Source organism: Grammomys surdaster, unplaced genomic scaffold (assembly GCF_004785775.1).
Source record: "Grammomys surdaster isolate TR1022 unplaced genomic scaffold, NIH_TR_1.0 171, whole genome shotgun sequence".
NCBI classification, from domain to species: Eukaryota; Metazoa; Chordata; class Mammalia; order Rodentia; family Muridae; genus Grammomys; species Grammomys surdaster.
In genome coordinates this window covers 2,442,079-2,456,102 of record NW_021604619.1, presented here as the reverse complement: position 1 = coordinate 2,456,102, position 14,024 = coordinate 2,442,079, and the positions used below count along the sequence as shown (strand labels likewise).

At 39.7% G+C, this 14,024-nt stretch overlaps 1 protein-coding gene across 2 annotated transcripts in view; it reads left to right on the top strand.

The window, feature by feature from the left end:
• Positions 1 to 14,024, top strand: part of Smap1 (small ArfGAP 1) — a 76,539-nt gene that overhangs the window by 58,208 nt on the left and 4,307 nt on the right. For both annotated transcript variants that reach the window (XM_028767233.1, XM_028767234.1), the window contains 3 exons: positions 185 to 265; positions 4,548 to 4,638; positions 11,770 to 11,897. In XM_028767233.1, coding sequence (XP_028623066.1) covers positions 185 to 265; positions 4,548 to 4,638; positions 11,770 to 11,897 — 300 coding nt within the window. The remainder of the gene's footprint in view (positions 1 to 184; positions 266 to 4,547; positions 4,639 to 11,769; positions 11,898 to 14,024) is intronic.

Genomic DNA, 14,024 nt, shown 5'->3' with positions numbered 1-14,024 from the left:
CATATAACATGGATGAGAAAATAAAATTGCTTTGACTTTAAGATTTCAGTAGCATGTGGACAATGGAAGCACTTGATATATCTGTCTTTCTCAAATGATGATTTAAACTAATAAAACAAAATTGAACTAAACGCTTCTAAAAGTTTTAAATGTAAACTTACAAAAACTTTGGGCTATGTTTTAGAAAGAAAAGGAAAAAAAAAAGGACGAGAAAAAGAGAGAAAAGGAGCCAGAAAAGCCTGCCAAACCACTAACAACTGAAAAGGTAACATTTCTTTTTAAAAAATAATCTAAAATTACCATCTTATTGTATGTCTATATTAAAGACTTTCTGGATATTTATGAAATTCCAAACATTAGCCTTTCAGCAAGTAACTCTACAGTTAATTCTCCGTACTGGGCCCAGCCTTCTGACCATGATTTCTAGTCAAATATAAATGTGGGTGTACATCATCTGAGATCCTCACAAAACAAGTATCCCCTTCCCAGAGACCCTATGAGTGTCATGCACAGTGAGACTGCAGTGCACGCTGACAAGGTCGAGATGAGACCTAAAAGCTCAGGGAGGATGCTGTGCTTCGTAATGGATGAGCTAGATCTTGTAGCATGAGCAGTTTCATTGTGGAAGGAAGGGAAGAAGATGCCCGACTGACGAGGCAGCCTGAAGGCAGTTTTGGAAACTGGAAAGAAAGTGTGAATTTGGACAAATCCGAGTCCATATCTGAGGAGCAGTAAAAAGGACAGCCGAGGAAGAATGCGCTCACAGTGTGGCCTTGATTTTCTGGTTGAGGAGCGGCTCTGGAGCACACCCCTTCCTGACTTCTCTTTCCCCGTCCCTCACGTCTCAGGCCAGTGCAAGCTCTTTTCTTACAGTTGTAAGCTACACTTGAATTGATGTGTTGTGTGTGTGTGTTCTAGCAAGTCATGTCCACCAGAGTGTGTGGAGGTTAGAGGACAGCTTGCTGTAGTTGGTTCTCTCCCTCCACCATATGGGTTCTGGGGATTGACTCAGATCAACCAGGCTTGGAAACAAACATCTTCAGTAGAGATGTACTCTGCTGTCTTGTTAGCTCCAGGCTGAAAGCCTGACTCCTTCCTCAGCCCCAAGTGCTGGCTGATAGGTGTGTGGCACCTCCCCAGCTAATATGTGGGTTTCTAAAGGAGACGCTGCACCTAAGTTAGGGGCTTTTTTTTTCTTTCCAGACTATTTTGGCAGTAGTATATAAGGAAGGTGTGATAGACAAGCTAGAGTCAAGGAGAACATCCTCGTTGTAAGGAAACTGGCTGTATAATTATGGTGTGGAGAACATCATTGCTGTAAAGAAACGGGCTGTACAAGTATGGTGTGGTGGTTTTGAATGTTTTTCATCATACATGTGTGGAAACATGGAAAGCGAATGATTAGTAAGGCAGTGCACTTGATTTTAGCTTTTGAAAATTTAAAACGTCTACTTTATTGAAGCTTAAGTTACATAGATAGTGTTTACTGGTTCTCTCTTGTCAGTGAGTGGAATGAGCACTACCCTCAAAGAGTTATAAAGAAATCTTAAGCATTGAATATCTATGAAGTATCCAGGACTCGCGGTGCTCAAATGCCCACTCCCTGACCTGGTATTTGAAAGGTTAACTTTAAATGAGTACATAATTAGCTTGAGATATCATTTTTTTTTTACAGTGAAGATGGTCTACTGTGTTCTTACTATTTTACATAGTATTGTAAATCTAGGAAGCATTGAGTGACTAAAATAAGTTAGTGCCTTACAGAAAGTAATATGAGATGACAGTAATAGTTAAATAACTATAAAGTACCCTGAAGCCTAGCATGAGGAACTGCTGGAGTTGTAATAGCTTCTTAATACTTGGTTACTATTAAAGTAACTAAAATGAGAGACAGAAGAGGGGGAGGGAGGAGGAGTGTGTGTGTGTGTGTGTGTCCTGGGAGAAAGTCATATTTTAGGTTCTGTTACAGGCTTTGTAGTAAATTAGAAAACATTTTTCCCATGGAATTTCTGAAATGTTTTTGTAGTCCTTCAAAGTTTTATTGCAAGTGAAGCAATAAAATAAGGAAGGAATCCAGTTACTTTATGTGCAGAGCTTTCACTTCCTACTTAATGAACGAAAGCCTTTTGCTTAGTAGGCATGGAAGCTGTACTATCCTTTTTGAAAATTAGAAATTTTCCTAAATAGAAAATGAGGAAATACCTTCTCAGTGAGTGCTTTGATAGAAAGTAGGTTTACTGAGTTAAACCTTACTGTTAATAATAGTGCAGCAAGGTATAAGGCTCAACAATTAAATTAGATGTGTTGTTGAGAAGAATGGAATTATCTAGAATTTACCAAGTGCCTAAGGTAGTTTGCACTTAAATTTTTGAGCCCTTTAGGTATATTATTTCATAGTCTTTGCAGTGATTGAGGCTGATAGGATTATTCTTTACACTCATTGCATGAACCTAAGAGATACAGGCTGGGCAATTTATTCCTGATCACACAGCTGTTAAGTGTAGCTAAGCTGAGAATCCACTGAGCAGCCTGCCTTGCCAGCATGTACTATGACCAGTAATACAGTGTGAGCCCTATCAGTGTATTCTCTAACATCCAAATAGAGAATAAAAAGAAGGGGGGACAGGTGAGGGCACAGAATCAACTCTAAAGTTTCTACTAAGTGCTGTTCATTGTACTTAGTGTGTTGCGTGTGTAATCCTGGGAAGCTTCAGTATAGTTATTATACAAATTTAATGCAAAAAAAGAAATGGAAAATTGAGAAAACAAGTTGGCTCCCGGTCACATATAATAATTGGTGGAGCCCATCTTTCTAAAGGGTGCTTGCTCAGAAGGAGTTTCTCTTACCTCACTCTGTTAGTTACTGTTGTTGCTGCTGTGAACAAATGCCTGACATAAAAGAAACTTACGGGTTTATTTTGGTAGCATGGTATAATAAAAAGAGTATGAACTTTAGAGTGAGAAAGAACTCAGTGATTATGGTTAAAGCTTAATTTTAACTAGGTATGATACATACTGTAATGCCAGCAGCCAGAATAGGGAAGCAGGAACTTGAGGCTGCATATTGAGACAATGTCAGAAAACATTTATAACAAAACAAGTTGAAATTAATTTAAAGGTATTATTACTTATGCCCATGTCTAAAACTGAAGATATAGCTAATATGTAACATATACTTATGGTGTGTGATAGACGATAACAGGCTTTTGAAACTTAAGAGTGAACAGTCCCCTGCCCTGACATACACATCCTGAATTCCTCACAGACATGTCCACACTGGCTTCCAGCAATGTGTCAGTTACAGTTCAACATTTTCCCCTTGAGAGTGCGTTTCTGTTTTCAGACATTGTACTTCTATGGTCTGCCTGTCTCTCCTGGTTTGGGAGCTATATAGCATGCCTTATGACCTCATTTCACTGATGAATCCAAATGAGACATTAGTTTACATTTTCCCTCATTCTACTTGTTAAATTCCACAGCTTACAGATTACGTCTGTGCTGCTGTCTGTATTAACTAGCCAGCAAAGGAACATTGTTACCTCATTCTTGAGGATCAGCTGTTAATACCTGTTACTTAAAGAAACAGGAAATGTCAAAAATATGACAGCTGGAAAGTAAGCTTTTATCCAGTTTTAGTGTGTGGAGTAGCACTGTAAATCACAGAAAGATTGGGCAGTCAGGCTTCTACAAATAAAACCATAATTTGAATGGGATATCCGCTGGTTGGGAGTCTCCTTAGGGTTTATAGAATTGCTTTATTTGAGTAGACTTATGTTCTTGCTTGTTGAAAGAATTGCTTAGTAAATTATAGATCCTCCTAACCTGATCCTCACATAGTTGACTGAGGTTTTCTAATCACTGGTTCTCAACCTTCCTAATGCTGTGACCTTTTAATGTATTAACTCATGTTGTGGGGACCCCAAACCAAAAAGGTATTTTCATTGTTATTTCATAACTGTAATTTTGCTACTGTTGTGAGTAATAAATGTAAATACCTGTGTTTTCTGGTGGTGCCAGGTGGCCTCTGTGAAAGAGTTGTGTGAGCCCAAGGTTGAGAGCCACTGCCTTCAAACTCCACATACTATGATATGCACACACCCATACATACCAACAAAATAATCAAATACATAGAAAAAAAATCTGGGCCTGATGATGCTTTCTTGTGGTCTCTGCTACTTGGGAGGTTGAGGCAGGAGGCCTGCAAGTTGAAGGCCTACCTAGGCAACTTAGACTTTGACTCAAAATGTAGGTGTTAGGAGTGTAGCTCAGTGATAGCATTTGCCTGTCATATAAAATGATATGTGCAATCCCAAGTGGAAAAAGGCATAATAATTTCATTTAGAGGTTAAATTTCAATATTCACTATTCAGGGGTCTCATTGTATAAAAATTACCACTGTAAGTTCAAAGACCATGCTTACCTGTTTAAAAATAATAATAAATGCTTTAGGATCCTTATACTAACTTCATGAAAATTATGCATAAGTGGGACTTAAATATTTGTTTGATTAATAAAATAATCAATGAATCCGTTGATTTACTTCAAAGCTGCAGAAGAAAGAAGATCAACAACTTGAGCCTAAGAAAAGCACCAGCCCGAAAAATGCTGCAGAGCCCACTGTTGATCTTCTAGGGCTTGGTAAGTGATGGAAATGCAGAACAATTGAAACCTACTTGAAATGAACCTAATTGTCCAGTTCTTCAGTATTATATCAAAGATGTGCTGTGAGAGGCTCTGAGTGTGCCGAGCTCTCAGGAAAGGCACATTTTAATAAGGAAAGCCAGTGTCTGTCAGCTTTGTCTTTACTGAAATACAAGTAATGAATTCCTTGGGGGCGGGGGAGAAAGAAAATAGTCTTGAGAGGTTTCGTAGATGTGACATTTCAACATTTAAGTAAAGATCGAGTCATGCCCCCCTTTCTCTCAGCCCCCCTCAATGCTTTAAAAAATTTTTTAAGGGGATTTCTGCTGTCCCTTTAGTAAAATAATTCTGGATAACCTCATTAGCAAATATAGAAATTCAAATTTTGATTAAATTTTATAAACATAAGCAATGCATTTAACAATTTGTTTTGCATAGACAAATTGTTGACACATTGGTTTTATGACGATGGTTTAGTGCACGAAGTGTCTGACTGCATTCACCCCTTCCTTACCTCTAACCTCCCTCCCCCTGCTCCCCATCCTTCCTGGTCCCTCCCATTCTTTCACTCAGAGTTCCTTACAGGAGTAGAGATGAAGGGTGTTTTAAAGATGTGCGCAACTCACCAGTGGCTTCAGCACTCAAGAAAATGTCTCTCCCTCACACATCAATCACTGAATGCCCATAGCTCTTGAGAGAGGGCCAAGGCCTCATGAACCCCTCCTGCTCCTCGAGAAAAAGACTCCATCCTAATGACAGCTGCTGAGTGCTCAAGAGTGCCTTGGGCATGTCATTCCTGGAAGACAGCATTCCATAACATCCCGTCCCTTTTTTGGCTCTGACATTCTTTTACCTCTACTTCCTGAGCTGTGGAGTGGGTGACATAGATAGATACCTTGTTTATAACTGAGCATTCAGGAGTCACTTAGCCTCAGACTCTGACCATTTGAGCTTCTGCATTAATCACCACTCACTGCAAAATGAAGCTTCCTTGACCAGTAGCAGTGATGTATGGTCATAAACTGAAATATTTAGAGGACACTTTCTTAGGCATATCACACTGATTTTGTAAACAGATATCCTAGTAGTACCTTTTTTTTTTTTTTTTCTTAACGAGGGCCTAGCCATAAGCTTTTGAAATGTTTACAGTAACCAATGTGAATTCTCTCCTGTGAACTGAACCTCAAATCCAATCAGCATGTTGTTGGTCACCCCTATAGTCATGCCGCTGTTGTATCAGTTCCTTGTCTGTTAGTATAGTGCACAGATTCACTAACAGTTTGCATGGTACTTTCTGGAACAGAGAAGGCATGTCTGCTTTAGTCCCAGCTTGACTTCTGTATGCTCTATAATAAAATATGTAGTGTATTCAGCTAAAGAATCTTGCCTTGTAATTCTGGTAAAAAATAGCATGCATTGTTTGGGGACCTTGGGGCCTTCCTGGCCAACACCTCATGGAATTAGCACATCCCTGGCACTCTTTCATTAGGAAGGAAATTTGAGAACAGCTTTGTCCATGTATGCAAGGGTCCCTCTATTCAAAGTTTATCTTACTCCTTTTTTGTTGTTGCTTAATTTGTAATCATCAAGCATCAGATTTCCTTCTGGCTTTTTCTGTACACACTTGGTTCTGTTGGCCTCTTGCCCCACGCTACTACGTAAGCCTTTTTATCTCCACTGTTCCCTCTTCTGCTTTCCTGTTCCATGTGTTCTACTACTCAGTCCTAATTGACAGCCTCTTTGTCTCTCGTGGGACTTTCCTTGTTTTCTGGCCTCTACTTGAATTTGGGCTACATATTTGAGATAGGTTTGGTAGTATTTGCTGATGAATTAATTAAATATGAGAAATGTGAGAAGAGAAGCGACAAAAGGCGCTGCTGAGTATGTTTGTGACTGGAACTCAGAAGACTAGAATCTGCCATACAGAGGGGAAAGTCTGCAGGAAATCTGGATGGAAGATCAGGAGTTTTGATTAGCCATAGTTAATTGGAAATACTTATTATACCAAAGATCTAATTTCAATAGAAGGGGACCTTAATTAGGTAGTCAGATGACTTAAGAGTTTAGAAAGAGGTCTAGATGAGGAATACAAAATTGGATGTTACTGGCTTGTAGGTACCTATCATTGAACATTATGAAATTCGTTCAGCTCAGTAACAAAGTGAAAATACAGAGCTTTAGGAGAGAAGAGGTTTAAAATCTGTGCCTTGTGGTTTTCAGTTATTTAGAGGCCAGGAGATGAAGGATCTAGAAAGACCTAGAAAGGTGACCAGAAACAAGTGCGTGTCAACCTCGTGGGTGAGTGACAAGTGGGACTGCTGTGAGGTCACGATGCGCTCGTTACTGCTGTGGTGACAGAGTTCTTCAGAGTGGTGGTGGCATATAGGAAAAGAAGTTTATCCCTCATGCTTGTTACTTCATCTGAAGCTAGCTAATGTTCTGCTGCCTCAGCTTCACCAGCTCCAGGTTAACAGCAGCTTCCCTCCTTTAATCTCAAGCAAGAACTGGTCAAATGTCTAAAAACAATAAGTAAAGATTTTAGGTTTTGTTGGCCATAAAAATCTCTTGTAATAACTGTTTAACCATAGATAATACCTGACTGAATAAACTGTGTTCTATTAAAACTTATTTTGTAGAAAAGACAGAAGATCAAATGTGGCCTGGAGGCCACAAGGTCCCATTCATTGCTGGCAGTTATGGCAAAGGGACAGGAGTGCATAGCAGGTTATTACGTGCATTTCAGTGGTGACATGGCCACTGAAATACCACTAAATATGCAGGTAAAATATGGAAGAGAGGAAGGAATAAACAGTTGTCTTGTGTTTCTGACTGAGCAAGCAGAATGAAGGCGAAGAAATCAGTGCCCTCAACTCACACAAGAGTAACCTGAAGCTGGTAGGAATGCAAAGACGGTCAGTGGTTGTGAGGGACTGGGACGGCCAACAGGGGAAAGTCCGTACACATCTGTGGGCCTGGAGAGGTATGGTCTCTACACAGGGAAGGAAATGGAGCAGTAACTACAGGGGGTATGAGCAGGAAAGAAATCTCTCTTTAAGGGTAACTCTACAAGATGTTTACTGTGAGACGTGAACATGCAGAGCAGCCAGGTCGGAGTCCAGAAACAGACAGACAGACAGACAGACAGACAGACACCTGCTGTAACGATTTCTCCCAGTCACCTAAGGAGATTAGATGTAGTAGGAAGGAGAAAACACTGGCCTTTGCGACATTCATAACTATATTATGTAACCACATAACTACATAAAGTAAGCTGCAAAGCAGAGAACAGATCAAATAATGGTATAGCTGAGTTGCCACAGTTGATCCTCAGACCTGAAAGTGGAAGGAATAAGTGATCATTAGCTGATGAAGTCTTGGGATTGGCTACCTTGCAGCCTTACTGCAGTAGTTGAATTGAGAATTTGCTTATTACCTCTGCTGATACTAGTTTTGTGTAGTAGTTAACTACTGCCATCCATACAAACAACTATCAACAAAGGAGAGTATCCAGTAGCTTCTATGAGCTAACCTTCCTGACACACTCGGGACTGTGCCTGCTACCACAGCACTCTTTTAGTCAGTGGAAGAGCTTTAGAAAACTTTTCAGGGAAAACTGTTTGCTTGTTTTGGGAGTGGGTAAATAAGGATAAGGAAGTGTTTGAAGAGGTTAAGGAGTATGTAGTGGATGTTACTGGTGGTGACAATGGGCAGCAGGTTTAGACCATGCCCTAGAAGAGGTCCAGAGGATGGGAAGGGTAAGAGAAGATCAGAAAAAGAGCTGCTTGCTCATATATGGAGCTTTAGAGTGGGGAGAGGGGAGTTGCCTTACCTCAAAGCACATTCATGCCTTCAGGTTATTGGTATTTCTAGACTCATTTAAAATTACTTTAACAAAACCTGTTAAGCATGGGCTGTAATGTGTTCATGAAAACTCATGAGGCTACAGAGAATCAAGGAAGCCCTTCCTAGGCTGGAGAGATGGGGCACCGCCTTTAGTGTGCTCTGCTCTTGCATAGAACCTGGGCTTGGTTCCCAGCACTCATGTCAGCAGGCTCACAGCCACCTGTACCTCCAGGTCTCCTGCACATCACCCTCCAAGACACACAACTAAAGAATACATCTTTAATTCTTTAGTTTAAAAAAGTCGTCTTCAGCTCAGGGAAAACAGTGATCTTAAATCCGGATCATATTGGTGTTTGCTTTAGGCAACAGACTAATTTCCTGCATAGGAGCATTTCTTTCTCTCCACTAAGCCTGCTTTTTTAACCCCTCCCCCATTATGCAGAGAAGGTGTCCTCTGAACCCTTCAAGGTACATGCTTTAAGTGGAAGGCTTGAGAAGAAGCATACCTTGTTGTCGTGAAACTTAACCTTCCTGGTTTCAGTTCCGCATTTTATAAACAGTTTCTACAATGTTTTTGTTTTGTGGCCATGTGTACTAAGTGCACGCTGTAGGGCAACTTAGCCCACTTACTGGAACACTGACCAGCAGCCTTGTTTGCTTGCATATTTTGCCACCCCCACCCCCCGCCCCCATCTGTCTCTCTGTCTGTCTCTCTGTCTGTCTCTCTGTCTCTCTCTCTCTGTCTCTCTCTCTCTCTCCCTCTCCCTCTCTCTCCCCCTCCCCCTCTCCCTCTCCGTCCCCCTCCCCCTCCTCCTCCCCTCCCCCTCTCCCTCTCCCTCTCCCTCTCCCTCCCCCTCCCTCTCCCCTCCCCCTCTCCGCCCCCCTCTCTCTGGGGCTACCTATGGTACCTGCTCATTAGACCATGCCTGACTTGAGGTTGGCCAGGCTGCAGTGCTGATCCCCTGGCACAGTCGACTGGGACCTTGGTACAGGGGCTTATAAATGGAGTAGGACAGACAGTGCAGGAGAGCAAAGATGACTTTTTAAGGGCATCTCAGTTTTTTTTGGCAAGTTAGCCAAATAAAAGTTAGAAAACAATTTAAAACTTGGAGTTTTAAAGTGGTTCATGTGACTTGAGCCTACAAATTAATTCACTTAGGGTTTATTTCATCCCATAAAGCAAGGAATATATTTTAATATGAAGGGATTCCAAACAACATTTGATTAAGGAACAAAAACTTTAAATGACTTCTTGACTACAAAAAAAAAAGTTCCTTGAACAACACAAACATTTAGAAAGCTTCAAGAACTTTACTACTAAGAAGGGCGTGGTTGAATCTGCTAGGGCTTTGTTAACTCAGTAGGAAACTGAGGAATTGGACTTGATGGGTCATTGTGACAGGTTGTACTCAAGGCTGAATGTTCATGCTCTGTCAAAATGGTAATGACAGATACGACATCTGTTGCGTATCACCTTCTTACCCACCTTAAACTGGTTTGGCAGTACAGAAAATTTCATGTTGCTCTTTGACGTTATTTCATTATCTTTGAGAATAGATTGTGACCACCTGATGACTCTGCTATTCAAGTAAAAGTTGAACGCAGTTAATATTTATTGAGCACCAGTAGTTTGTTGAACACTAGTAAATATGAGAAAAGGAATCTGGGGTATTTATAGTCATGCTTACAGGAAATAGAGGTGCAGTTTTAAAGGTAGAAAAACGTGCTGAAGGCAATTGCTTCTGGGGACTCAGTTTGAAGTGTGAATTAATGCTAAAGTCTAACTTAAGTGTGTATAAATGCAGAAACAAGATATAAATTATCTCAACTTATGATGATTTACCATGTTTAATATGAATAACCATATTTTAAAAGTGGTTTTCAACATCTTAGCTTTTATTCTGTCACTAAAGACCATGCTGTAGTGGTCCTTTGATCAGAAGACTGTTTAACTGCTTCTATGTTGTAGTAAGTTTCATTAACTGAGGGATGGTCTCACCCCAGTTGTCTTCCTCCCATTCGTCTGTCGCCGACCCTGCCCATCTGTATTTCTCTGCACATCACTGGACTTTGTACAGACAGTGGAATGGAAAGAGAGAGAATCTGTATTTGAATGGTTTTCAAATGTTTACTTCCTTTACTTAGTACAAATAAATTACTAAACATTTAAAAATTGGGTCTTAATTTTGAAAAATTTAGGTACTCCTTTGTAGTTAGGCATGGTTGTAATTATGTGGCTTTTTAAAGCATTGTATCAAATACATGAAATAATGCATTTCAAGATGACACTTTTCATATATTTTTGGCCATACAGCCTGCTGTTACTATCCGTTTTTTTCCAGCACACTATTCCAGTGACTCTATGGCTTTTGCAGAAATGTGGTTTGGAGACAGGCCACACAGCTCACTGGCCTAGGGATCAGAAGACTGTCACATAGCTAAGACGCATGAACTTCGCTACTTAACTAGATGATCCGCAACAGAGTCAGTCTTGGATCTCTCTACCCTAGAACCTGGAGACAGCTAAAGTATCACATTTCATGGGACAGAAATCACAACATGTCGACATTCTTTAAAAACATCTAGGACAATGTGGTCGTAATAATGATGGTGATAATGAATCCTTATCTGTTTTCTTTCAAATACTGAAAATTAGAAACTGACCTTCAGAATAAATTGAAACAATAATTTCTGTGAGACAGGTCAAAGGTAGTGCGCAAAGACAGCATGTTTTAAAATTCACTGGGAACTTGTATTTACTGAAGTGCAAGGTCAAAATGTTTCAATTAAGGTTATTAGAAGTTATTAAGAATTGTCTTTTCAATAATTTTGTATAAGTGTAGCTTTTGTAGTAATAAGGAATATTTATGGGAGTGATATCAAGAGCTTACCATTAAAATACCATATAGTGAGCAGTCTAGGATGGAGAGAAGCTGGAGCTGGTACGTTGTTGTGTGTGTGATGTGGGTGTAGGTAAAATCCATTAGTGATTTCAAAAAAAAGTAAGTCTTCAGACTGTTGTGAGTAGTATGCTATCATTTGTTCAGAAAGGTTGGAGTTATACCTGGAATCTAGTAGAATCCACTTCTGGGAGAGGAAGCAAAACTGAAGTGCCCTCTTTAAGTCCTAGGGTGCAAGGAACACAATGTTTTCTTTTGAATTGTTCTTATTTTTTAAAAAAATCTTTTGAATTGTTCTTATTTAAAAAAAATAAATTTAAAAAATAGAACCCTATTTGCTATAATTTAAGAGATTCCGTATTGACACAGTGTGTATTCCTTTCAGATGGTCCTGCTGAGGCACCAGTGACCAATGGAAACACAACCACAGTGCCACCCCTGAATGATGATCTGGACATTTTTGGACCAATGATTTCTAATCCTTTACCTGCAACTGTCATGCCCCCAGCTCAGGTATGCAGTGAAATGTGGTTCTTTGTGACAACACTTCACTTTGAAATTGTCCCTGAACCGTCAGTGGCTGAAAACCTATTCTTTAGGCCAAGGTTTAGCAAGCTAGTCTTGCAGTTTTATTTTGTTTAAACAGAAAGTTTTATTCAAACACAGCCACTTCTGTTGATTTATAGTTTTTAGCTACTTTGGTACTACAGCTGTTGAGACGGTTACAGTAGAGTCTGTTATGACCCATACAAGCATAGGTTCATAGGATGGTAAGGTTTTTCTCTTTCCTTCCTTTTTAAAAAAGCCTTGTTTATGCGCACACACACTCAAGGAGGCTGATAGAAAACATTAATTTCCCCCAGAACTGGAGTTACAGGAGGTCATGAGCCACCATGTAGGTTCTGGGGAATTAACATGGGTCTTCCAGGAGAGCAGTAAATGCTCTCTTTTTTTCCTGTGTCGTCTTTATTTTACATACTTTTAATTTCAGAACAAACTAAAACAACTGCACAATAACCAATCCTGCTGGTCTGTGGGAGGGAACTTTCCTGCCTTAAGGCACAGGACAGAGTAGACGAGATCCTTTAGATTTGAGCAGAGAGTAAATTCTTAACCATTGCATAGTTCATTTAAAAATAATATCATAATTCTTTTCTTGAACACTGTTTATGAACCAAAATTTTGCCAGTTGTATTGAGTCCTATACAATAATTTATGATAAGAATTAGCGTTTGTTTATCCAAGCTACATGCTAAGATTAAAATCCAAGTACATTTTCAAATACTATCTTTGCCAATAAAGTATAACTTCGATGTGCATATGTATATGAGTGCTGAGCATATGTAAATTTTAGTCAAAGATTTACACAGGTATAAACATAGCCTGGGTTTACCATCGACTTGGGAGTAGCTGACCAGAGTGTACATGTAGAGAGGGTGGGAGGAACTGGGTTCAGCAGTCCTTTCCTGTCTACATACAACAGGAAGGGAGGCAGTGGGGAGATAGACAGACAGAATATGAATATATACAAGTGCTGACACCAGCCCTGGGATTCCCAAAAGGCCAGAAAGCCTGAGTTACACAACAGCAGGCACTCTGGTGGTGAAATGATCACAGACACACCACTAATAGACAGCAGATCTCAGTGCTTGGTAGGCACGTGGCTTAGCCAGGCCAGTTTTAGCCAGTGTCTATGTTGACGTAGATGTTCAAACTTACTTCCATAATATTTAGACCGTGAAGTTGTTCTTTAGACTGTCTACTGTGAAACCAGAATTAGTATTTCCCTCAACATTTGGGCGTTTTTGTGATTATGTCTCACTTGTCAAGAATGGCGGTAACCAAGGTGCTGAGTAGATTCCAGTGTTGCACAGAAGGATGTGATGGAAGGGTCACATGCTGATGTCATTTTGTTATCACTATTAATAATAACTGCATCGTTATCCATTTCATTACAAACCACCTGTGGTTACAAAGCCTGCCCTCATTTTATAGGACAGAAGTCAGGTGACGTGTAAATGTAAGGGGACCTTAGCCCAAGACTCAAGAGTAGGGATCACATCCAGCAAAACTGGCTAGGAAACATTATATTGGCCGCTGTGATGCCATGCTTCTTCATTAGTAACCAAAATACAGTCAGATTAAAAGACACTATTAGGTTTGGTAGTCTGTCGTGTCTAATTTCTTACACATTTTAGAGTTTTTATAAAATAAGACAACTTTTTCTATGTCTCTTACAAGTCTTGCTCTGTTAGTCAGAGTCAAAATATGGTTCTTCTTAAATAAGTTTGAACGAAATGCTTTGATGGTAATTTACTGCATGGTGTTCTATCCAGGACAATGAACATGTGAATTTAACTTCTGCTTGTTAATCTACCTCTATCTGAAGCTTCAGAAGAATATGAACCAGTGTTTACTAGACTTCAGAGAATCTTTTATTTTCTTCATTATTTAAAACAAATGATTAAGCAAGTGTATCAGTTATAATTATGTAAATCTATCTTTGTGTAAGATATAGTCAGTTAATGGAAAACTTGTTTTATAATACATATCTAAATTACTTGTATTGATTTGCCTCTGACTAGCATGAAGGATATGGCTGAATATAGGTAGCCAGTTTTCTGTACTTACTTTCTGGAT